The 27,449-nt window shown below is 36.2% G+C and overlaps 1 protein-coding gene across 12 annotated transcripts in view; it reads right to left on the bottom strand.

Moving 5' to 3' along the window:
* Positions 1-8,343: 8,343 nt before the first annotated feature.
* The window catches only part of CCSER2 (coiled-coil serine rich protein 2), a 180,856-nt gene continuing 161,750 nt past the window's right edge, over positions 8,344-27,449 (bottom strand). For 6 of the 12 annotated variants that reach the window (XM_004049703.5, XM_055353895.2, XM_063710290.1 and 3 more), the window contains one exon: positions 8,344-9,702. In XM_004049703.5, the coding sequence (XP_004049751.3) occupies positions 8,884-9,702 (819 nt within the window). In that variant the 3' untranslated portion in view covers positions 8,344-8,883. Of the gene's footprint in view, positions 9,703-15,858; positions 15,899-19,170; positions 19,284-23,271; positions 23,357-27,449 lie in introns of all 12 variants that reach the window. The other 6 variants (XM_004049704.5, XM_063710291.1, XM_019035306.4 and 3 more) reach the window with 5 other exon arrangements.

Here is a 27,449-nt window from a genome sequence, read left to right as displayed (position 1 = left end):
ACCAGTGAGCAGAATTAGATGGCCTGTTCTTTAGCTCATCCCAGCCTGGGAGGCAGGAGACAGCAGAGCAGTGGCTGAACAAACCAGAGGAATCCTCAATCCTGTAACTAGTGTGTGGGGCAAAGCCCTGGGATCTGTCTTTTCTGGTTTCCAGCACCATCGAGCCATGCTATAAAAATGTGTCCAATGCAATTTGCATTCCGTCACACTACACACTAAGGTCCAGTTAATATACTAAGAGTTGACATCCCACAGCAAACAGCCCTCATGCAGCAGGACGCTGGAAAGGACTTGTCAATCTATAAAGATTTTGTTTAGGGCACTCCTGTTTGGGATGGTGTAGACGGAACTGATGACTAATAAGAAAATACTACACAAAGAACACAGAGAAGGGTTGACATAAATAAGGACGAATCTCTCCAAGCTTCCATGCTAAGGGAACAAACTATTCAAGTTTGGGAGAAATAGATTTTGTCACTGACAGTGGACGGATCCTGATTCATAAGGTAATGTGTTCCCAACCCCAATTACCAGAACAAAAAAAGGAGTAAAACAATAATGCAGTCTTACTAGTTTTGAGGTCAGGGAGATAGGCCATTTGCTATGTCATTGAATAAGTGACTTAAAATTTTCTGAAACATCATCCCATGATGACGAAGACCACTCATTAAATCTGTGGCAAGGGAGATTAATTATTGGATGCCTATATGCCAGGTGCCTTACACATGTTGCCTGGGCAACAGAAATGACCCTGCTATTAAACACACAGACATACACATGCAATTTTGATTATAAGAGCATAGTCTCACCATTTTTAAAAAACAGAAAATATATAAAAAGATAAAAAAAGGCCAATAATTCAGCCACCATTAAGAAGTTATTCTTTTATGTAGGTATTTATAAGCATATATGTATTCATATTGTACTACATTCATGGATTCGTAAATTTGCTTTTGTCCTCAGTTGTAATATGAATATTTTGAATAAATATTGTTATACATATTTTGAGTAAATATTCCCCAAGAGCATTAGCTGACTGTGGCATCATCTTGTCATATAAATAATGTAATCATTCTCCTACTGTCAGACGTTTTTTTTCCAATGCTCCACTCTTTTAAACAGTTCTTTGCATATAAAGGTATGTAAGTAGCACGCCATTCTGTTTTGCATCTCTTTGACTAATAGCAAAAATCATTAATTTGTTCTGTTATATTGGCCCTTTGTACTTCGGTGGTTTGTTCTGTGACTTCAGTAATGCTTCTTGTAATATTCACAAATAGTTCTAAGTCCATGGTGTCCTTTGCTTCCCCCTTGAATTCTTTAGGAGCTCTGAAAGGCAGGAAAGCACTGTGTGCTCTGCTTTCCTTCCCTTAGTTGAAATTCTTCTTAGAATGAGAGTAGTCAGACCAAGGACCAGGGTTCTGAGTGCCCAGGTCTGGCCCAAACCCTTTCCCAAACACCTCCTGTGAGCTCTGTCTAGTCCTGAATCTTTGAACCTGGTGGAGGCGGCCCCTGGCAGCAGGGAGTTTAGAGCATCTGTGTTTGCATCTCAGCAAAACTCTGGAACACAATTTAAGAAACCATTTGCATTAACAATCCATCACAAGTCCTATTACTTTTGTTTTTCATTGCAATTCACATTTGCATTTGACCTACTATAAATGCAAAACCTCAGCTAAAACTTGTGAAAATTTTTTAAATTCCTGATAATTCAGAAGTATTTTGAACTGATACGTGCTTAAAAAGGCCTCAGGTTCGTGGAATGTATCGTTACTACTACAGGTTATGTGATAATGGCCTAATTTTTATTTAGCTGTAATTAAAAAGAAATCCTAACACACATGCACATTTGTCAAGGATGAATGGTTTTGGAAGCGAGTTCACCTGTGGTCCCAAATGTCTCCTTCCTGACCACTGGTTCTCTTACAGTGCTTTGTTTGGGATCCCTCTTGTCATGTTGCAACTTGATCTCTTCAATCGCGGGGTCTCCGTCTCATCCACCTCCTGCCACGAGACCGAAACGAGGGCTGTGCACAAAACAAGCATTTCAACCATGTTTCTTGTGGGGAATAGTTACTTTTCACTTTAGTAGACTGACATTTCAAGTATACTTTTGCTGCAGAAAGCATTTGTTCTGTAATCACTTAAAATATTACCAAAGGATTATTCATACTCAAAATAGGTGTCTGAATGAATTCATGTGAGGATTAAGGAGTGGGTTGTTTTGAGATCTGGAAAGTAGCAATACCATTTTTCAAGTTGAGAAACCAGAGAAGTGCCGGTGAGGAACTGTTTCTTCCTCTCTGATTTTTGCACAGAAAAGATGCTAATTTGAGGGCTGTGTGCATGGGTGGGTGGGAGAATTCATCAGTGAGGAAAAGGCTTCTCTGGATGACCTAAATTCCTCCTTAGAGACTCCATGGCAAGAAATGGTAGGAAACCAGCAACAACATGAATGAAACTGGAGGTCATTATATTATGTGAAATAAGCCACACACAGGAAGACAAATGTTGCACATTCTCACTCGTGTGGAAGATAAAAAAGAAATGATCTAACAGAGGTAGAGAGTAGTAGTTTGACCAAAGGCTGGAAAGGGTGGTGGGGAGATGGGATAAAGAGGGGATGGTTAATGGGTACAAAAATACAGTTAGAAGGAATAGGACGTAGTGTTCAGTAGCACAGTACAGTGACTATAGTTAACAATAATTTATTGTATATTTCAAAATAACCAGAAGAGTAGAATTGAAATATTCCTAGCACAGAGAAATAAATGAGGCAATGGATATCCCAATTACACAGATTATAGTGTATGCTCGTATCGAAATAACAGGTATTTAATATGTATAATTATTATATATCCATAAAAATTAAAAATTAAAATAGAAACTGAAAACATCAAGTAGACCATATTATATTTGATCTATCCAAGAGAATGGGATGGAAGGAAAAGCCTGGACATGAATTTGAATGTTAAAGGTAGACTTCAGAAAGCAACATCTTATGGGTCTAAAAGGGACAGTGGCCTTAGGATAGTTGAGAAGTCTTAAAATCAAATTCCAAGAACCTAAAGTAGAAAGCAGAGTATTTAATAGTGGCTAAAGAGGAAGTTTGTTCCTGGATAAAATATTTTCTAGGGAAATGAAGGCATGCAACCAAACAAGAATAAACATAATATGGAATCCAAGAGGAGAATAGTGCAAGGGAGTTAAAGCCCAGAATGAAATGAAACTGAAGAGGAAACGTCAAAGGAGACTGGTAGGTTCAAAGGAAGATAATAAACAGTGAATGCAAGGGAAGGGCTCAGTGCTGCAATGGATCGGATGATGTTAAAAATCCCCTAGGGTTCCTAAGCTCCATGAGGCAGAACCTGTATCGTCGTTACCTTTGTACACCCTGCAGCCAGCACAGCAAGTGACACAGGTAAGACATCCCACCAAACTTACTTAAACCAAGTTAACAGAGGAAGAAGTCAATTCTTTAACTCATGCTTGTCTTTTCTGTAGGGATAAAATATTTTCACAATGGAAAACGCGCAATCAACAGCATAAATGAAGAAACTGAAATGACCACACTTAATGACAAAAAGGGAAAATTTTTAGTATAAGAAAGTACTTGCTAATGATAGATGCAGAAGGCCGATAAGGGGGAGGGTCCCCAGAGAATCTCCAACCAACTTGTGCACTGGGAGAACTGGGTGGAGCCACGGGAAGTTCCAGCCTTGGGCAGGAGGGAAGAGCCTGAGCTCTTCAGCTCACATGTGTGGTGGCCTGGAACTTATCTGTGAGGCGGGGGCCTGTTAGCAGGATTCCCCCCTTGCTTTGCTGAGTTTTTTTTTCCTTTTTGCCCAATGAATTCCATTCCCCACACACTTCAATGTGTCCATGTGTCCACATTTTCCTCGTCCTGACACAAGAACCCCGATTTAGCTGACCTAAGGAGCAAAATTCTGCAACACTAAGAACTCAGATGGCCTTAAAGTTCATACAGGTGTCTTAAGAGGTAATAAATACTATTATCAAACTTACTATTAATAAAATTTCCCTCTTTTCCCAGAATTCATGTAAACATTTTGGATTAATAACATACCACTGCATCAACTTTTTTGTCTCTTATTACGGGACTATCGCATCTGACTAAACTGTAAAACTGAAAAACTATATATTCCTTATTCCTTTTGTTCCTAAAAATTATGTAAAATTTCACTAAACACCTTTCTTGCCTCAAGCTATTTTGTATACTGCTTAAAAACAATGACAAAATAATTAAAATTACAAGTGTTTTCTTCCTTGTACAGCATTCTAAATCCAAGGTGCTAATGTTTCTTGAAATGTCCATTAACCATTATCCCAATATTCTAAGATAAAGCAGATATTTTATTACAATGGAAACAAAAGTACTAGATCACTTACAGAATTTGTGAAGACACAACAACAAAATACTGATCAACTCCTACTCAACCAGGGCTTGGGGTGTCAAGATGTGTGTGAAGGCAGCATGTAAAATAAAGTATCAGAGTTGGGAAAAACATAAGCAAATGAACAGTGTCTTAGATCTTTGTGGGAAAAAACATATCAAAGAAAAAGTAAACTATGGGAGTCAATGTTGAGAAAGACAAGAGAACTTTTATAATTATGAACTTTATTTTTATTTACTATGCCAACATTTTCAGGAGAGACTTTACATCTGCTTTTTAGAATTCATTTTACAGGCAAATTCTAATATACAGTTTGTACTCTAAACTGACTTTTAAAATCAATGGGAAAAACAATACTGCAGATATTATTTTTGCTCTTTGTTAGTAATGACTTAGAGACCTTACATTCTCGGGTATTATTTTGTTAAGTAAACGCTTTACCAAGGAGAAAGTGGGTAAGCTTATTCCCAACAAGATTAAAACATGTATCTTCAGTTAATGACATAGTTGTAGACTGGTGCCCACCATCAGAATCATTTAATCAAAAGTACTCTCTCAAATTGCTGCAGCAAAAACTTAAAGGGAGATGTGAAAGATCATTAGAAAATAGAATTCAAGCATCAGAATTTAAAAAGGAACAAGGCCATCATCCCCAAGGAAAAACATCGGGTAGTACAGCTATAATTAATTTTCAAATGTGTGCTTAAGCATGCAAACATAACCACCCAAATGAATTTAAAAACACAAAAACTACTGGGTAAGATGGAAAGTAAATTGAAATGGTGCTGCAGCCTTATTAATCTTAACTGCAAGCCTGTTCGGTGATTTCAAAGCACATCCCCAGTGCCCTAGAGACCAGGAAACCAGTATGACAACTCTGCTCAGAAACCAAGAGTGCACCTCAGTGTCTGTAACACCATTTATGCTACAGGAACATTTGGAAGTGACAGCTGTAGGGGGATCACACTCTCTCTGATGTACTGAGAAAAAAGTAAAATACTTATCGGAACAATGGAACATTCAAAGAAAACTTAGTGCTTTAATGGGAAAAGTGACATGCTGGGAATATATTTCTGTGAACAGCTGTACTGATATCTTCAAACAGCAACAATTACAAATTTATTTCAACAAAGCCACACCCAATAGGAGGCAATTCGATATTTCAGGCACAACTTCAAGCAATTAAGCTCATTTAAAGTGCAAATCTGATATTTTCTTTCATATTCAGATTTTTACTTGTTAAAGTACTTAGTAAATTCTAATATATATATAAATACAATGAACAGTAGCCTATATGCCTGAAAATATTGCACAAATAAAAATGAGACTCCAAAAGAAAAATGTTAGATGGTCTCAGTTATTAGAAACAGTCTAAATGACATAACTCTATAATCCTTTAATGCCTTAAAATCATCTGCACCTGTACCAATAAACTCCTTAGGCCAAGCCTTCTTTTAAAAATTTGATATGCATCCCATTAACAGCCAAATATCGAAGTCTGAATACTCTACTAATTTCCTCTTTCACAAATGTGAAACTTAACAAACCCCAAAAAATTTATTCCTCAGGACTTAGAATTCATATACTGTAACTATCTTCATTGATACCACTAGAACTAAGACAATAAATGGTTTGTGTTCCTGTGGAGGAGGATTTGGCACAGAGTTGATTTACATTAATAGAAGCAATAAACACAGATCAAGCCAAATCTAAGATGATCTTTGATTATTCAGTAGAGTTACATCCTCACTTCCATTTCAGACTTAACATTTACTAAGAAGCAGACAAGCATGATATTCTTGCAGTTTTTAATGAAAACTGCAGGCAAATACTTTATGTCATGCAAGCATCCTAGATTTGTTTTCTTTTAATATATTATGCTTCATAAATATACGATAAGCCTATCTTCTAAAAGATTAAGACTCAACAAAGGTAGAGAAAAGTTGAGCTAATTGGTTAACATTTCTGCAAATCCATCAGGGAAGAAAAAAATAGAGAAAAATGGAGTAAACACATGGAGGAAAAAATAGAGAAAAATAAATTACTGGAGTCAACATTTTTATGTAATGGACAATAAAGACATTTCCCTCAGACTAGGGAATTAAAAATAAATTTAAAAATTTAGAACTTTTCCCTTAAGGAAAAGGCCAACTCGTAAATAATGTTTCATAAGGGTCTAAACCAACTTCTAGATAAACCAAAAACCACTAAGTCACTGGTTTTACTTTAGGGGAATATAGTATGATTCACACGTTTGCAACATGTGAGAATGGTTTTTTCTCCTTCAAAATGATAGAACACATATGCCCACTTACAACTGCAGCCATCATGGGTCATCTCCATAAACAAATAAGTGCTTTGCTGATTTGCCTGACTCTAACAGTATCTGGACTATGTGAAGAACGTTCTGAACTTCACTGCTTCTCCATCAGAAGTGCTGGTACATAAGAGTATGGTACAAGATTTGTCTTGCTCACCTCCTACCAAATCCAAGAATGGTTTCTATCCAGTGAATGGCAAATTCATCTGATAGGTAAGGGAATAATGGGTCAAAACGGTAGCAAACGCTTCTTTCAAATTTCTACTAAAAGACTTGCTGTTGTTTTTCTTATAAAGGGGCAATTTCATCAACATATATCTTTTAAAGGAATCTCTAGAAATTTGAGTGACTTTTTGGCCATAATCCTGTTTGATATATTTTTGGTCAGCTGCTCAAAATAAACATTCTCCTTCTAAGGTTATCTATCTGAAAGATACTAATTCATTTAAAGCAGCTGCAGGTGAACAACCTAAAGATGACATGATTTGGGAGAAGAGGAAGGCAGATTTACTGAACTGACAAGCGGCCTAAAGCATAATTAGGTTTGTGCACATGGTAGCATGGAGGTTCCACACCTACCTTCTACAGCGTATTAAAGTAAGAATATTGTCTTTGAAACACCTTCTAGCATCTTTTTAATAAAACAAAATTTCCCATCTTCAATTCTATTTTTTTCCCAAATCTACCTTTAAAAAATTGTCTTTCAAAAATACACCACAGACGAGGTGGGTGGATCACTTGAGGTCAGGAGTTCGAGACCAGCCTGACCAACAAGGTGAAACCTCATCTCTACTAAAAATACAAAAAAATTAGCCAGGCATGGTGGCACATGCCTGTAGTACCAGCTACTCAGGAGGCTGAGGCAGGAGAATCGCTTGAACCCGGGAGGCAGAGGTTGCAGTGAGCCGAGATTGCGCCACTGCAATCCAGCCTGGGCAATGGAGCAACACTCTGTCTCAAAAAACAAACAGAAAAAAACAAAAAACACAGAAAAGGGAAACCTAGGAGACTGGAGATGGGGGAGGGGGAGAATATTATGAACTCCAGCTTTCTCAAGATAGTCTTATTTAAATTTGTTATTTTTCTCAAAATATTTTAACTTGTTTTGCTATAGAAAATAGTTTACAATCCCTATATATGGTATATTTATACCCCATCAAAGTTTTGTGCAAATGTTTCAAGTTCATTATTTCAGTCTTCAGATATTAGCAGAAAATCAATAAATATAAATATTACAATTAAAGACATAATGCTGTGGAACCTTAAAATGGCTATCATGGATCCATAAGCCTAAGGGTTCAAAACTGAATTACCAGCAAAACTCTAGCACCAACATATGTTACAAATGAATACATCTTTAGGTACAGGTTTCAAGGTGTATCTCAAGCTCTCCAAAATTTACCCAGTAACAAATACAAACATAAATGGTATGTGTGTATATGTGTGTGTGCATGCACATGTGTTTGTAAAACAAGATGTAAAGGAATATATAACTGATTTATATGTAATAAGAAACATTTTCAGCCTGGGGAATTTGGGAAATGAATCAACAGTAACATTAGCTGACTGACCCTGGCAAGGAAAAATAAAACTTACATAGACTTTCCATTAAAAGCCTAATCTCCTTTATTCATCACAAAGCTTTTGCATAGACCTTTTAAATATACAAAACACTGGCCAGAACTCTGCTTACAGACTACCATCTTCCATTATCACCATATCTTTAGTTAAAATAGTAGCCATATTCACAGGAGAGACAAGTGAAAAGGGGTGAGGTTCTGACAACCACAATAAATACAGACCTTAACAGGACTAAACCAGCAAAGCACACTTCTTGCCTGCTCAGTAAAATATTACGAATTTTCTGACGTGGAGAGGGATGGATAACATGATTTGGGCCTTTGGCAGGCCTCTGAAACGGGTAAGCAAACTTTCGTGTTTACCTGAGATAATTATGCTCAAATGGCATGTACTTCAACCAGGATATAAAATGAAGGAGCCAAACTAGTAGAAGCTTCCACATTTTAATTTAAGATTTGCAGGCTTTCAATGGAACCTCCACCACAGTAGCAAGCTGCAAGCTGCACATAAAGCTATTACAGAAGAGATTGTTTTTAAGAAACAAATTGGCAGGTGATGGCTATGTACTTAATGTATCTTTGGTTTAGGAAGACGAGAATATCGATTAGAGGCCAAACAATCCCCAGAATGCAAATTGCCATTTGGATTCTGCATGATTTCTTTTCGTTGTGTTAGTGGCCTTGGGATGCTTGTCTTGGCCTGGAAGCTTTGAGGCTCTAGTTGGGGGCTGTTTGTTTGTTTTTGTTTGAAAGAGCCTGAGGGGGGGCGGAGCTTAGATGCTTTCAGATTCTGATTATTTGCAAGATTTGTTTGACTAGATGTTGGCTGAAGTTTTGCTGAATTACATGTTGTGATTATTGGTGACTTTTTACAAGTGGGAGTCCTACTTGGAGATGATTCAGAAACTGGAGGCGGTACCAAAGAACTCAATATGGATGGCTTTAAAAGCTGCAAAGACTTGGGCTGAGACATAAAACCCACTGGCGGAGACTGATTTCTTCCAACTCTCTTAGCCTGGTCTACTGTACTTGACTCGGGAGGTGTCTGAAGAGAAGTGGGTATAAACTGCATGTCACTAATTTGATTGTTTGCCAAATGATAAGGCTCTTGAGCATTTACAGTAATGTTTAAGTTTGCTTCAGAAGGTGTACTCTTAGCCACATCCATTGTTAATTGTGGGCCTGATGAAAAAGGCTGCTCTTCCAAACCATAGTTGCTTTCTTGTTGCAAGACGTGTGTAAAGCTTTCTTCCGGATGTGCACCGCCCTGATGCATGTCTTGGATTGCGCATTCACTGCGGGCCTCGATACATTGTGGCTTTATTAGTTTTCCCTGGGTGTGGTCTGTGGGTCTGGGAAGGCTGCTGGAAGGCTGTAGTACTTGAGGCTGTTAAAATTAAAAACAACATTAGCAACAAGTTCTTAGAAATTCCACCCAGATTTAATACAAATACCAATTAGGCTGTGTTGGTACTTATTATGGCTTTAATATGGAAAATATGTGGAGTTTCTTTTAATTAAAAAATGAACTGCAATATTCAAGCAAATTAGACACATACAAGAGTGATAATGCAAACAAAAAATGATACAGGCAGTAAACACTGAACAAGATCCAAAATTAAATGAGAAAAATAAAACATTAAAGTACTAATTTATTACAGAAAAAATTCCTGCCATAATAGATTCATTAGGTATTTTAAACCTTAGAGCTTGACAGAATGATTCTACAGCTTTTGGTTTAACCTCCACAAAACATTCAGGTGTTAACGGTGACCTTCAGAATACTACTTACATTAAAGTTAAAAAGAAAAGTTGTACACCACGTTAACAAGTGTTGTTCTTCTGTCAAGAATGAAAAGCACCAGCAGATAAACAAGATTTAGAGTAAATCACTATATTCTCAGTTTATGTGAAATTCTATTTATTTAACAAATATAGGTCGAGACATTTAGCTAATGCTAACCTATTTTTAATATTCTTGTTGAAAAGTTTCCAAATAAAATGTTTCAAAGTTTATTTGTTCTGTCTCACTCCTATTATGGCTGACATGTGAAAAACAGATCTACCCTAACGAAAAGTAAACATTCATTTACTTAAATTTAGAATAATCAGCCTTTTGAACGATGGCTCAGAATAAAACAAATGTGAAGTTGCCTCTAACTGCAACTAAAGAACAGAAGCCTACGACAAGGTTCTTAGGGTCTGTGTGCCTCACATGTACTTCCCTGAAGCTCATTGTGTAGTTATGTTTCAAAAACAATCAGAGGAACTATGCCATTTCCATGATTTGGGGGTATCCAGTAAAAAATACAAATCTTAAAGCTATCTTTCAATGGCCCAAATAGTTAAAATATATGGGCAGGGCCAACTGGGCCTGTCCTGATACAGGGGTATTTGCTACAAATGCATTATCTCTCTCCTCTCTCTCTTCTCTCTCTCTCTCCTCCCTCTCTCTCTCTCTCTCTCTCTCTCTCTCTCTCTCTCTCACACACACACACACACACACACACACTCTTTAAATAATGTGGGCTAAAATGTCAAAAACTTTGGCAAAGGGCTTTACAACATGAAATTCAAAGGGCCATTTCTCACTAATAAGTTTTTTTTGCTACGCTAATCCACAAATAAATCTACATAGTAGCTCTAATTTCCCCAATAGAAGGGGCGGATCTATTTATACTGCATCATTTGTGTTTTTTCAGTTCTTCCACCTCCCTGACCAGCACTGGACAATGGCTGCCCAGGATCAGCAGCCAGGGATTAGATTATGGCTGGATTGGGAGTGACTGAGGGCAAGGCTCATCAACTCATGAAGGATGGTTGGCTATGATGGCATATGGCTGACTTGCATTAAAAAAAAAATCAAGACAGTGACTACTCAAAATTAATCTGTACAGAAATATGTCACATCAAATCATATTGCAGAATGTTTGAAATAAACAAGTCAGCTCAATTGCTGCCTCAAGCTAAATATCCCAGACTTTAAAGTCACTGGGTATTTTCACAGCACATCAACACAAAAATGAATGAACTGTCCCGCAAAACGGAAGATACTAAAATCACCACATAATTAAATCAACAGATTCTCTCTGGGGTTCCCTAGATAAAAATGACCGTGCCAAAGTGATCAAAAACCTTGAAAGATTAGTGAAAAAATAGAGCAGGACCATATTAAACAAACCAAAATCTACCAAAGGGAATAAAAAGTAATTAGGAAGGAGGCACGATCAATTGGTTGGTTGAATGGGGATTTGTTTTTCCTTTTCACCCTCAAACATGGTAAGATATTCTAGTTCCAAGTTAAAACTCTTCAAGCAATTTAAGACTTCTGAAAATATCAGTGACAATTTAAAAATGGACTTTATTGTAATATGTCTATTGCCAATAAGAAAAAAGGTATAAACATGTGCTATCAGTGAAAAGCATAAAAAGATGATTTTTCAATTAAGACAGGTAATAAACTGATTATTAAGACAACCAACCTCCAGAAATGCCCAGGAAAGGGCCATTGTGCGCTATAAATTTGTACTGTTTTGTACTCACCACTTGTACTGTTTTGATTACTCACAGTACCCAACTGACCACTGCTTATCAGAGAAATAAACGGAAATACAGCAGAGTCAGAAAGACAAGCTACTTGTATTAAATGCAATAAAGCTTCATATCAAATATTAATGAATTAGAAAACATCCAGTTTTTAAAGAATAACAAAATGTTGAGTCAACTGAGAGGAATTTAACAGTTTTATAAATAAATGTCTAAACTACAAGTTAGACATCTATACTACTAGTGAATTACATTAACTAAATCAGTGGTTTCTATATGCTAAATAAAATTATATATTTTTACTAAAAATTAATTTTTGTGGCATGATATAATTTCCCTATCCCCAAATCAATGTCTTGCTTTATTATTTATTTGGTAACTATATTTGGAAAATCAATTCCACTACTGTAAAAAGAAAAAGTCTCTTTCACGAGGAATAAGAAACACCTATAATGTGAGGAACAAGGAAACAACTTGCTCCTGGTATGTGGAAGACTACATGGAAGTGGTTACCCACTACGGACTGGATTGCCGCTAATTACCCCTGCTAGCAAGTTGAACAACAAGCTACCTCTTAACCTCTAGCAAGCAAGGCAGAGATGTGTTCTGATGGCTTGTTGCTACAATTTCCCCAAATTCTAAACATTCAACTGTGTTCATATAAATGCCAGATGTTAATTCATCTTGCCCACATCCACTGCTGCTTCTATGGTCGTTAAAAGGATGCCCTCAGACATTTTTAGAATGTAAATATAAAAAGATCCCATATCCTCATGGCTAAGACAAATAGGAATGAATATCAAAAAGTATACACTTTTTAAATGTTTATTATGTATCATGTACTGTACTAGGAGTGAGAAAATCTGGAGCTGAACATAACTTTGTTCCTGTGCTTGAGGAGCTTAGTGAGGGAGACAATAAGGTAAAGGAATGGTGAGATCATGTCTTAAGCGTACCAACATATGGGAACAAAAAGAAAACATGCCTGCCTGGAGAGGTCACAGGAAGCATTCCAGAACCGCAACCAATCTGCCGTGAGTTTTAACAGGGTGAATAGGAGTTTATCAAATAAACAAGAAGGGAAGAATATTCTGTGTAATGAGCTAGTACATGCCAAACACAGAGGCAAAAAAAGAACATGCCATGTTCTGGTCACTTCAAATTTTAGACTGAATTTGAAAGGATAGTGCAAAAGCATAGCTAAGGGCCAGCTCCTAGGACTCATGTCAGGCTAAGTAGCTATGACTTTGTGCTGTAGATGATGGCAGATGTAGATGAATTTTAACAAGAGGAATCAGAATATCTAATGTGTGTGTTTTAGAATGATCACTCCAGTGGAACCAGTGAGGAATGTAACCAGTGGGGACGAAATTGTCAGAAAAACCATATCACAAGCTATTTGGCATAAAATCTGGAGAGGACTGAAAAAGATTTGAAGGTGGGACAGGCAAGATGAGGTATTGGCTTGTATCCAAAAAAGGCCTTTGGGAAGGCTGTCCGCTAATCCATGGATTTCATAGCCTCGGAAGCCCACAAAACCTAGAGGGCAAAAGGAATCCCCCCACTACGAAAGATCTCATATCTTAACTACTCCCTATAGTCACAAATGAGTAAAACTTTAATCCTGAAACTTGTGGAGGGGTTGGTTACTGAAGCATCAAAATGAGGACCTATCCCCAGACTTACAGAGCTAAGTGCCTCTAACTGAACTTAGCAACTTCAAGTCTTACTTTAGTTATACATGTAAACTTCAGCACACCATTCTGATAATTCTCAGATTAAAGAGTTCCATGCGTCAAGTTCAATAATGTCAGCAATAGGCACTACAGGGGGGTTGTGCAAAGGTTTGGTAGACATCTTTAATGATAATCGTAAATGTCTATTTTAGGCTGCTTTACAAAGATAGCCAAAGACTTGGAGCTCCTTTCAGGCATGTACCATGCTTTATTCATTTTTCGTTATAGTTGGTATTTCTATTATTTGGCACAAAGTAGGGATTAAATATACATTTGCTAGATAAATGAATAAGTGAATAAATAAATATTAGTGGTATATTCAAGAATTACTTATTTGGCCAAGAATTACCAAAGTGATTTACGTCAATGATGAAGCATTAATGATTTAAAAAAAACTAGTTTCAAAAAATAAACACTGATGAAAAATAATCTAATAGGAAAAAAACAATTGTTCCCTCCAAGTAAGTCTGATTAGCTTAATGATTCATGTTTAGAAGGATAGCAGGAAATACTGACTGCATGTTATACACAAGCATGTTATACATAAGTACCTCTCATAATGACCTTTTAAAATCTTAGCCACCAAATGTTTTTTATCTGAAGACTAGAAATAGGTTGGGGAAAGTATCTTAACAAGCATTCAGCTACTAGAAAATTCTAATAATTAAATATGACAACATATGTAAAACATTTAGCATAGGACTTCCTAGCACATAGTATGTGCTCAATAAATTTCTTCTATGATTATTAAAGCATATAAGAATGATGAGTTCAAGTCATAGCTATTTTGTAACTGAGTCTTCGAAACAAAAGCAAGTTCTTTAGCAATATAATAATAAACTAGAATATGAGGTTTCTAGGCTTCAAATACATAGTTCAATAATGTCAACACTATCTATAAGTTTTGAATCCACATCAAGCATATTTAATATGACACAGAAGTCAAGGATCTTTAACTGCCTTCCTGGAGATAAGAACCAGAGCAAAGACATGCAAGTTTGGAGAGAACTTTCTTCTCTCTACAAAGGAGGTAGTACAACACAATATTGAGTCACTTAGCTTTTACAATCAGGCTGATCTGAGTTTGAATCCTGGCTCTATCACTTATAGACCTATCACTGAGGTGAGATATTGGGTAAAAATAATCCCACTACCCTGAAATGGAACTTCATAATTTACAAAATGAGGGTAATACCAGTATACATACTTCATGGAATTGTTGCAAATAATAACCACTAACAGTACAATGCCTGACACATAAAACCTGAGAAATGTCATACTCTGGGCTCTTAGAGAACAGCGTTCCCTTCTTTCCAAGGGTATAGATTCAAACTCTTGAGTCTGCATGCATGATCTCTAGTTACCATGAGACCCCTAGGTGAAACATATTGTTCTTTTCTTTCTATAAATGAGTAAACTGCAGTTAAAAAATGTTAACGTGTTCAAATTCAAACATTTTGGCAAGTGGCAAAGCCAGAATTTGAACTATCAGATAATTTCTTAAAATACAGCACTAAAATTTAATATTCTGTGCAATTTGGTTAGTTCTGATAAGTTCACAGGCTTTCAGAATATACAGTATAACCAGATGATTAATATATTTTAAAACACTACAGGCAGATATAATACCAATATTAAGGAACTAACTTTCCTGGATAATGTCCTATTTCCTTCTTAGATGATCTAGCCTACCCAGGATAACTTTCAGATACTAAACTCAAGCCACAGTGTGGAGCAGTATTTCTGGAAAGAGGTGATTCCACAGTGACCCATTGAGGGAAACATAATGAACATGAAAAAAGGCAAAGTAGTACCCACCAATGAGCAAAACAGTTCACCTTTACTGTTTTACGACACTTCAAAGATCTACAGCATTAGCATACGGAAAAGCACTCATGCCAGTTTTCATAAGCATTCTTGTTCTAGGATTATTAGCAAAAGATGGCAGCTAAAACGTCAAGTCCTGATGGAGTAAAAATATGTCAAAGTGCACCAAATAGAAAGCAGGAAATGTTCTAAAGTGTAATAATGCTACTGCATAACAGACACAGAATTTAGCTAATTTTTTTCCTGGGTGCATACAAGTTTATTGTTATTATTAAATACATTTTAACCATAAAAAGGAAGGTGGAAATAGAGCCATCTGTAACATGCCTGTACTTTCATGCAGGCTCTGACATGCATCATGCAAACTGGAAAAAAAAACCAAAAAAAGTGATTATGAGGAAGGTGGTAGGAAAAAATCCGAAATTGTACTGTACCACGCTTTGTCAGAGAAGTAATGGACTAACTTCTCAACTCCTTGCCAATGGCATAATGGGAGAGCAGAGACAAGAAAAAGACAGGACAATGGCATCAGAGACCACACACAACACCAAGGATTGCCATGACTGGGTGGCAGCCACAAGTATTTGCTTTGCTATTGTTGTGTTTTCCTAGGCATTATTCATTATTTCATTTAATATATTTGTACATAACAAAAACATTAAATAGATTTATACTTTCTTACTAAAGTAATTTGCGAGTTAGTACAAACACTCATAACCTCCGAAAGGCATGTGTAAAACTTCTCACACACACTTAAGAGGAATCACTTGAAGACTCTTACCAAACAAAATATTGAAAGTAATTCTGATAAAATTTAATATTCATACTCCAAATACCTAAAAAGTTTTAGTCCCAAGTAACCTCTTATGAAGGAGGTAGAAATTAATTTTTAAGTAATTTCAGAGGCTTCTGCATTATAAGATTAAATAAGTATGTGTTAGATTTATTTATTTATTTATTTATTTATTTATTTATTTATTTTTGAGATGGAGTCTTGCACTATCGCCCAGGCTGGAATGCAGTAGTGCAATCTTGGCTCAATGCAACCTCCACCTCCAGGTTCAAGCGATTCTCCTTGCCTCAGCCTCCCAGGTAGATGGGATTACAGGCGCCTGCCACCATGCCCGGCTAATTTTTTTGTATTTTTAGTAGAGACGGGGTTTCACCATGTTGGCCAGACTGGTCTCGAACTCCTGACCTTGTGATCCACCCACCTTGGCCTCCCAAAGTGCTGGGATCACAGGTGTGAGCCACCACACCCGGCCAGTTTAATTATTGCCATTGAAGACCACTAAAGGTATAATCTGATCTTAACCTGAATATGATGCAAATTATAAGTGAGGCTCTGCACATCGGTATAGAAAGACCTAACTTGTATCCCTAATACTGTATTACAACTAGATTTAAAGACTTTTGCTTTAGAGATCACATGAAGCCAATCACAGCTTCCAGTGCTTTTTGGGAAAAAGGAATGCTCTTATTCCTCTGTATCTCAAAATGGTGCCTCTAGACCTCAGAAAATTTAGAGGATAGCAGATTGATAATATAAATTGTTTAAAAATAATTTCTGAAATAAAGAGTTCAATGGATTTTCTAAGTTGATGACCAGTTAACAGGTTTGGTTTTTTTTTTTTTAAGTATCAAAGTGATTAAGAGGGACTTAAGTAAGCATTTACTACAGAGGCACAATCACTCTTAGATGATTAATTTCGTGGGTCTATATCTCAAAGACACAGAATCCATTAACATCTACCTCTCAGATGATGTAGAGTAGTTCAGGAAAAAAAAACCTAAATGGCATCATAATAGTACAGTTCCATTGATGTGATCAATAGACACAGTATATTTATCCAGAGTATAAGAATACTGTAAGCATTATGGTACAGAAAAAAGACAGGCTAAAAAAAATAAATCCCACAAGCTGCAAAGCAGATTGTAATAAAAGGCTTTATATAGAAACCACTAACGCTGCATTTCTCATAATTCCAAGAAACTAACCCATGCCTACATTTGTGGAAGGCCTATTGGACCATGAGTTAGATGCACATTTCTAGTCAATTAACCAATGACTATACTAGATAGTCCTTGAAATTGGCTGCGAAAAGGTACAAAATACCATATTTGATGTTAACCATATTTAAATTAAAAATGAGCATACACGAAATTGAATTAGTAAAGTTTTTTTACTGAGTTACTCTAGTTTACATTTCATTCAAAAATATTTTATTTTTATGAAAAGTCACTCCCAGAGCTAATTTCTAAGGAAGCTGAAGCTATTCTTATGTATAAAATTGATTATAGTCACATATTAGAGTCAATCAGATTGAGCCTTGTTAATTTATACATTATGAGCATGTTTGACAATTCAACAATTGTCAAATACACATTTGACACATCAAGTGGCCTTAGAAAGTGTATACCCTTTAATTAAATGATATCCTTCCAGGAAATCTATCTAAGAAAAGAGAGACACTGACACTGATTTATACACAAAGATAAACTGCTTACCAATATTCCTCTCTGTAACTAGAAACGACATTAATGCCCAATAGAAAAAAATTAATTTAGAATATATCCACATAATGCATTATCAAGTGGCCATTAAAATGTTAATTTCAAGAAATATTTACCATATAAAAATGTGTGTATATATATAAAATGATACTATGTGAAAAAAGTAGAACGACTGAAAATACATAAATTCAACTTTATAACATAATATTTAAAAGACTGAAAGGAAATATACCAAAATGTTTCTTCTAATTCCTCCATAATGAGTCACTACATTACTATTATAAATAGGACAAATGTACATTTTGAAGGAAGAGTCATTGTATTTACAAAAAATATTTAAGGTTCAGACTCTGGAAGTAGAACAGAATTTAATTATGGTTTGTTCACTTACCCTGAGCAAACTACTACATCATTTATTGATTTATTTATGATTTATTTGCATCTTCCTTATTATAAAATTGGAATAATATCTCTGACTCTGAGTTGTTGTGAGAATCAAATAATTCAAATGAAATGCCCAGAAAAGTACTTAAGACATTAAAAAACATAATAGGTATTCAATTAATATTAGTCTTTTCCCCCTTCTTAAAATGTATGGCTAAATTTCTAAAAATATACATAAGAGTTTCCTATAGGAATATTTGTGAAAGTGTAATTTTTAAGTAGCTCTTAGAAAGATTATCCAACTGTATGAATTTCAAGAGAACAATTCTCCAGCCAAAAGGACTAAAAGAATAAGGTTAGTGAATTACTAAAGTGAGACAGTGCAGTCGAGGATAAGCAGGCAAATGGCAAAGGTGGGCATTCAGTAAGATCAACATTTTGGTTAAACTGAGGAAAAGCTGGCTCTTACAAAGGGCTCATCAGCCATTTAAGCCACTCTATTAATATTCAACAATAAACATTTTTTCCTGCCATAGACAATTCTTAGGAGGCACCACTTAAAAACAGTATTTCTGCAAAAAAAAAAAAAAAAAACTTTACTTTGATTATACACACAAAATCTATGCACATTAAATTATCTACACTTCTTAGCCTTCATATTTAAAGTCAGTATATTAAAACCTAAATGCTCATATTTATATGGGCAAAATAGACCAATGTTTTTTTAACTGCAGGTTGCTAGCAACATTTAAAAAAACAGAATAGAGAGAAAAAATATGAGAGGATCAAATATTTTAAGAGAAAGTATTGTCCCATGAATCTTTTATCAGAATTTTAAATATACATACACAGTGAATCAGGTTGTTGTAAATACATACTTTCTCTCAGTAAATACATACTGGGCTGCCATGTAAAATAAATTTATAATCACTGCATGTCAAAAATGTTTGTGAAACACCGCCTGAAATTTGTAAGAGAAAGAAGATGTAAGACAATATAAATTTGTCATTCTTAACATAATTATGGTGGACACAACACTGCATCAAGAAACTGTCAGGCTATTACGACAAATATAGATGCATTTATGTATTTTTTATTGTTTTAAAATAACTTTTTCCCTTCACATTAAGTCACTGCACATGGAAGGTAAAAATAAATAGGATTTCTAAATTTATCAAGCCAGGTACTAAAGAGCAAGTTTTAAAAGCTTAGTTAGACACAGTAAGAAATAGGTATTATTTCGAAACATACTTTTTGAAAAGTCAAGTATTCCTGTAAGTACATGCTCTGGCAAGAAATGCTATTTGGAATTACCAGGAAGGCTTTCTATTTGCCAAAAACAATTATTTTTATTAAATTTTCCTACTCTGAGGTAGGTTATTTATTACTCCCAATTTTACACAGTTGGAAATTAGAGTAGAAAGACTACACCAATGCCAGTTAAGTGAATTTGTACAAAAGCTCAAATCCCTACTAACAGCAGGAAAGACCTAAACGTAGATATTTTCTGCTAACCTAGAGAAAATTTAATTTGAAATAAAAAAGTATCATGAAGTAGAGACTAGTAATATACTTAAGAAATGTAAGTCAAAATTTCCTGAGAAAGAAAAATAATAAAGGCCAGAACCTTCCATTTATCTCTATTTTCCTATATTCTTTTTTTTGAGACAGAGTCTCACTCTGTTGCGCAGGCCGGAGTACAGTGGTGCGATCTGGCTCACGGCAAGCTCCGCCTCATGGGTTCACGCCATTCTCCTGCCTCAGCCTCCAGAGTAGCTAGCTGGGACTACAGGCGCCCGCCACCACGCCCCGCTATTTTTCGTATTTTTAGTAGAGATGCGGTTTCACCGTGTTAACCAGGATGGTCTCGATCTCCTGACCTCGTGAACCGCCTGCCTCGGCCCCACAAAGTGCTGGGATTACAGGCGTGAGCCACCGCGCCTCGCCTATTTTCCTATATTCTTCAATGCAGTTTGAACACTGCTGGCCACTACAGCTTTCTAGAGTGACGAGGGCTAAATACTCCCTGTAAACATTCATTATCTCACTCTGCATATTTAGAATGGACTATCTTCATACTAGAAGGTCTACTATACTTCCGTAACTTAAAAAACAACAAACTGCTGTTACTGAAGACTCACAGCCAAGCTTTACCTGGCCTCCCCATTTAGAAGATAAAGGCACTTCCCTCAAGCTGATGTTCAAGAAGTCATCAAAGAGGCCGAGCGCGGTGGCTCACGCCTGTAATCCCAGCACTTTGGGAGGCCCAGCCGGGTAGATCACAATGTCAGAAGTTTGAAACCACTCTGGCTAACACGGTGAAACCTCGTCTCTACTAAAAACACAAAAAATTAGCTGGGCGTAGTGGCAGGCGCCTGTAGTCCCAGCTACTTGGGAGGCTGAGGCAGGAGAATGGCGTGAACCCGGGAGGCGGAGCTTGCAGTGAGCTGAGATCTGGCCACTGCACTCCAGCCTGGGCAACAGAGCAAGACTCTTGTCTCAAAAAAAAAAAAAAAAAAAGAAGTCATCAAAGAACTTTTTAATTAAACATTATACTGGAGAAATCTCTCAACTGTCTTCTTAAGCACAATCAACCTCTCCAAACATGAGTACTAGGACCCACATATTGATTAAATGTGGAGACAAGTATCATCTGACTACAAGTTTAGTATAGGAAAAGAAGAGATCTGTTTCAAAACCCTCTGGAAAACCACTAGATTTATTCTAATAATTTCATACCTTTCTTTTCTATATTTTATAACTAAAAAAAAACCCTTTATTAGTAAACTGCTTTAGCTGTTCTCAGGGTGAATTCAAAATAGAGTAGTAGTTTAGAGCATATTTCCCCTCTAAAGGAACCTTTCAAGCTCATTAATAGTTATTAAAAGGCTGTGAACAGGCCCTCTGGTCATTACTTCGCACAAACAGGGTCCTACAAGTCTCAAAGATCAAATCCTAGGGCCAGTGCTTTTAGATGCACAGGCCGTGAGAACCTACTCAGGAAAAGACTCATATATATATATATATATATGTATATATATATATTTTTTTTTCCCTAGATGACTAATACATCCAAACTCTGGAGAACCAAAACTTTCTTTTTGTTAATCCGAAGATGCAGAGAAAGAAGGTTTGATCTAGAAAGGTTTAAAAAAAAAAAAAAAAAAAGCAGGTCTTACTAGTATTGTAGGAATTGTAGGATAGTGCTGCTTCACAGTTGGAAACAAAAAGGAAAGTTCTGAACCCAAGAAGGAAGTAGAAGAAGCACTTGAAAATGGAGAGCCACTGACTCAAGGAAAAGACAAGAAAATTCTAATGCTATACAAATAAACCAATGAAATGGGTATTTCTGATAAACATGTTTTTAAAAGTAAAGCTGAAACTCTATTTGTAATACAGAATAATTAATCCCAAACTTCAATTCCGTATTACAGCTAGCTGAGGAGAAGGAGAAAGGGGGAGGAACATGGTGACAAAAAAGGATACAGGCTAAAAGGGGGCTTGAGTAAGTACACAGGTGGGTGTGCTAATCTGAGGGGAAATCTCAAACCTTGCTGTTTACTGGCCACAAGCCTAAGAACATATAATATGTTGTATCTGCCCTTTGAAATTTCAGATGACTTGACTAGCATTTTAGTATGATTCTTTTTGTGCTGGGATTATTTAGATAGAGGAGAAAAGAAAGCAACTTACATGAAGACGAGAGAAGGGAAAAGAAGGAGTTACCAAGGTGGTGGGAGAAGGAGGAGTTACCAAGGTGGTGGGAGAAGGAGGAGTTACCAAGGTGGTGGGAGATAGAAAAGGAGGAGGACAAAAAACTCCTTTTCTCATTGCTTCCAGTAAACAAACGAACTTGCTACTAAAGAACATCACATAAAAGCCTACAGAAACAATTTTTCTTTAAAACAAAAAGTACAGAAGGGAAGGAGAGGTGTAGCAGCCAAAAAATAAACTTCATGCCTTCTCTGGAATTCATGTCGATACCTCATAATTTTGGCTAATTCAAGAAATAAAATTTTCTTTAAATAAATCACATTCCTAATTACTTAAAATTTCCTCCTTTGACACCTTTGATACTTCACATGGAAATGGATCATGAAAAAATTGAATGAATCACAAATCATGATAAATCCTTGGAGAAGGCATAAAAATATCTCTGATTGACTATTTATATTTCATTTTCATTAATAATAGCTTTTTATGGGTGACTTTTCAAAAAAGATAAAATATAACCAACTTACCAGGCATACTTAAGTACATAAAACAAAATAACCCACACTGTTTTGGAAAAGAGATTTAACATAAACAAAAATTTTAAGGTCAAACAGTAACTAAATCATTAGAAATGTTAGTAAACCATGCATATTCAAAAGCCATTTCTTCTGTGCTGTAAAGCTGATAAATTACAAAAACATCTTAGTTGTTTTAAACCACTTTTAGAAAAAACAATTAGAAATATCTTTATTTTAGATGACAGTGAAATGCAATCCAAGCCCTTAATTAGGAAATATTATTTAAAGAAATGTGCAATGGTCTAGTAAGCCTGCTCCCTACACATTATGCATCTGTCCATCATACCATTGTAGATCGCATGTATACTTTTTAAAACAATTAGATAACACAACAATTTTTATTCACATATTTCAAGGTTTTGAAAATGCATTAAAGACAGATGCATGTCAGTAGGTCTAGGGTCACTGGCAATAGGTTTAAACAGTATTAGAATGAAATTAACCTCAGACAGCTTCCATAAGGCTCTAAGTAGAGGTCTGTTTACATGCAGTAAAAGGAAGTGTTAAGAGAGGAGACCACAGAGAGTGCTGCTTTAGCAGATGCCTGCAGAGCACTCAGGATAGAAAAGGAGGTGCTGGGGAGGAACAGGTCATGCAGAAGGGAAATACCATGAAGGGGAAGCCAGAGCAGGATAGGAGTGAGAGACACAGACTCACTCTGTCTGCGGTGCGGTGGAACAGTCCGTGGGATCCCCTGGAAGGAGCCCTGCCAAGGAGAGAAGGAGGGAGCAGAATACCCACCCTGTGCAGAGAGAGATGGGGTAGGGAGGTATAATAAAAAAGGGAACCAAAAAATAGAGAAACCAAGTCATACTTTGTTTTACTTTTAAATAACACAGAGCAATAGTGTTAACGAGAAGACAGATTTCATTTTTTTAAAATACAGGCAACTCAAATTACTAAAAATACATCATAATCCAAACCTAGTTATTTTTAATATTTTTTAAAAAAATTATTGTCCTCTAATATTTGTAGTACAATGTACAAGAAATAATATATTCTTTCTGGTATACATTACATTTATCATCATATATCTCTTGTTAAAGTAGCAGATTCCAGTCTTTTGCAGAAAAGGAAGGAATTTAAAGGGGGAGATAGACTTTAGGTGTTAAACACACAGAAAACGCACCAATTTGTGAATCAGGCAATACAAAAAAATTATCATCTAAAAATTTTTATTTCGGCCGGGTGCAGTGGGCTCACGCATGTAATCCCAGCACTTTGGGAGGATGAGGCGAGTGGATCACGAGGTCAGGAGTTGAAGACCAGCCTGGCCAAAATGGTGAAACCCCGTCTTTCCTAAAACTACAAAAATTAGCCAGGTGTGGTGGCAGCCACCTGTAATCCCAGTTACTCGGGAGGCTAAGGCAGGAGAATTGCTTGAACCTGGCAGGTGGAGGTTGCAGTGAGCCGAGATCACGCCACTGCATTCCAGCCTGGGCAACAGAGCAAGACTCCGTCTCAAAAAAAAATAAAATTTCTTCTTAAATCACAGGTTTTCAGAGGATTAGCAGGTAAAAATAAAGAACATTAGCTAAAGTTAGCAAAACCAACACAGCATTAAAAAAGATTCAGGATGTTGTAATGCGACATGTAGGCCACCGGTTACGTGGACATGCTTTTTAATTTCAATAACTTGTGGCTTTTTAGCTTTACTTATTTTAATCACAGATTATCAGAACTACGATACTCCTGAAATGTCATTTATTTCAATGTCCTCACTTTACAGAAAAAACTTTTTTCAAGAAAGTAACTGTTCAATGTTATACAAAGGGAACCATATTGGGTCTTATGTCCCTAGCCTCCTCACTGACTGAAACATATGCACAAAAAAGTCTACTGAAACACTCTTAAAATATCATCAAGGAAAATCAGCCTATAAATCATGATCATACCCAGTTAAATCTGCAAAAGAAATTATGTATATTTTTTCAGACCAATTAATCTGACTTAAAAATAATATTGTATTAAAAATTATGATAATAGTTTATCAGTGTTTACAGATCTTATGAACGGTCTGAAATGAAAAAAATTTTTCTCACTTTCCGTATCAACATTCTTTGACTCAGGTATAATCAAATACTTCTTTAAATTTAAGGGTGATCCCACATTGTTCAATATAAAACAGAAACATAAAAGATCCATTTTCTATGTTGATGAAGGGGAAAAAAAAGCCACAAAAACTAAATTAACAATCTTTAGGATATTCTAGTAAATAAAAATCTTATCTTTTGAAATTATTATACTTTTTTCTTTTGCTAATTTGGCAAAAACAGCTTAGAAAACATTGAATAAGGTGATGACCCCAGATGCTCTCCATAGATAATACCTGCTGTTATGTTGTTTGTGAAATGTTTTGGTTCAAAGGCTATATTTATACTAAACAAATTCTCAACCAAATCCTCCCTATGCGTTTTGCAGAACCAAGCTTCTACCCACTGTACTACTAAGTAAAGAAACTTTCAGATGGGAACTTCATAGACATGTTTAAGAAAACAGTCATTGATTCCTTCACCAAAGAGGTATGTTTACCTTTGCAGGTCTGTGGAAATAGCACTGACCTTGGAATCAGGGAAACTTTTTTTTCCTTGGATCTTTCCCAAGCCTTGTAACCTTGAGAAAATTACTGATTTTTGAGCCTCAGTTTCCTTATTTGTCAGATGCAGAGGCTGGACTGGTTCATCTCGAAGAACCCTCTTACTTTTAGTTCCTATAATTTAGTTACTCATATCTGTCCCCATCTCCACTCCAGTAATTTTATAACTCTATTTTTAATTTCGTAACTCTATTTATATGGCATTTAAAACAATCAACTTTGTATTAAATTGTCTCTCCTGCTAGATCATTAATTCCTGAAATAATTTAGGTGAAAGTATCTGTCACAGTACCTATAACTTCGCAGGAGTTTTAAAAGATATTAGATGTCCCACCATCTATAGCCTAAAACTCCCCCAGCATGTAGCAGACACTAAGTTAACTATTTACTGATTTAAACAAAATTATATTAATTTACTGTGTTTATCTAGAGATGCAGCTGTAGCATCTGTCAATCCTGGCCACACACTATAACCACCTAAGAAATTTTAAAAACAAAACCAATGATATCTGTCTTTATTTCCCCAAGACCAACAAATCATAATCTCTGGCATAGGTCTGAGTATAAGAAGGGAAAGACAACCTTGTGAAATAAATACATAAACAGTGCTGCCTGCCACCGCCAAGGGGCACCCATCTATTAGCCTATCAAACAGTTGTATGCCATCTGAGCTTATGCCCAGAAAGACAAAGAATGTTACTCATTTTATTTCTGCCACCTACAATGCGTCTTCCACTTCTCTACCCATCTGTCAAAATCCTATCCAGCCCCCTTAGGCTCTTTCAAACCCATTTCCTAAAAGTTTTTCCTGATCCTGCCTAAATTAATTATGATCATTCTTGTTTACAAACACCCACAGCAATTGGTGGAATCTTTCTTCCTCTTTTCATTACTTTGATTTGAGTATCTTAAAAATTCTTCTACTAAATATAACCACCCTGAAAATAATAGCTCTCTTACTTTCCTTCGTGTCAACTACTTAGCTTCTTGTCAATTTACTTATAGAGAGTAGAAATAACATACTCTGATCAGCATTTAATAGAAGAGGGAATTCCAGTTTCAGGAAAAGATGGAGTAGACATACTTCTCCCTTTTCCTGCTGTCAAATACAGCTAAAAACCCTGGGCACTATATATAAAACACAATACTCTGAAAGGTAGAGAGAAAAAGTGAGACCAGCTTGGGACCCAAGGAAAAATATGATTTTCTTTTTGCCTAATGTATCCTAAAATGAGTGACAGAGAAGCCAGCCCCTGGAAATGACAAGGAACACACAAAAAAAATTTAAGAAAGCCTGCACTCTCTAGCCAAAGGATCAGGAAAGAGGAAGACTAGCAATGCAGAAAACTTGTATCCAGTAATCTACCTAACACCACAGAAAAACCTGTGGCCCCAGCCCCCATTCCCATCAGAAAGGGAGGACTGGGAAGGCTGGGCGCGGTGGCTCATGCCTGTAATCTCAGCACTTTGGGAGGCCGAGGCGGGCGGATCACGAGGTCAGGAGATCCAGACCATCCTGGCTAACATGGTGAAACCCCGTCTCTACTAAAAATACAAAAAATTAGCTGGGCGTGGTGGCAGGCACCTGTAGTACCAGCTACTTGGGAGGCTGAGGCAGCAGAACAGCATGAACCCAGGAGGCGGAGCTTGCTGTGAGCCGAGATCACCCCACTGCACTCCAGCCTGGGCGACAGAGCGAGACTCCGTCTCAAAAAAGAAAAAAGAAAGGGAGGACTGGGGAGTGTAGGCCTCCACCCTTGTATGGCTGGCTGTGACATTTTCTTATGTACTTTTTAAAATACGCATAGAAAATATTTAAGAAACTTATAAATGGGGGAGGAAAAGGGACTTAAAAGGACATAAGGTTTCTACATGTAGTAGACTATATATAGTTAAATATATATGTATGTGTGTGTGAAATATAATGCCTACAGCAACAACTAAAACATTATTATAAAGACATAAACTCAAAACACTATATATAAATAAAAATGGAATTATTAAAAAACTAATATACAGAAAAGAAAAAACAGAAATAAAGAGAAAAGAAAAAAATAAAATGGCAGACTTACATAGTAAAAATCACATTAAATATAAAGGGCTGAAATATACCCATTAAAAGACAGATTGGTAGATTCATGGCCTAACTATATGCAGATTACAGGAAATTCATGTTATGTATAATAATATATATATTTTAAAATAAAAGATGAAAAAGATATACCACGCCAAAAAAAAA

This window comes from Gorilla gorilla, chromosome 8, assembly GCF_029281585.2.
Source record: "Gorilla gorilla gorilla isolate KB3781 chromosome 8, NHGRI_mGorGor1-v2.1_pri, whole genome shotgun sequence".
Taxonomy (NCBI): domain Eukaryota; kingdom Metazoa; phylum Chordata; class Mammalia; order Primates; family Hominidae; genus Gorilla; species Gorilla gorilla.
Note: the sequence above shows the minus strand (reverse complement) of the source record. Positions and strands in the feature narration are given on the sequence as shown.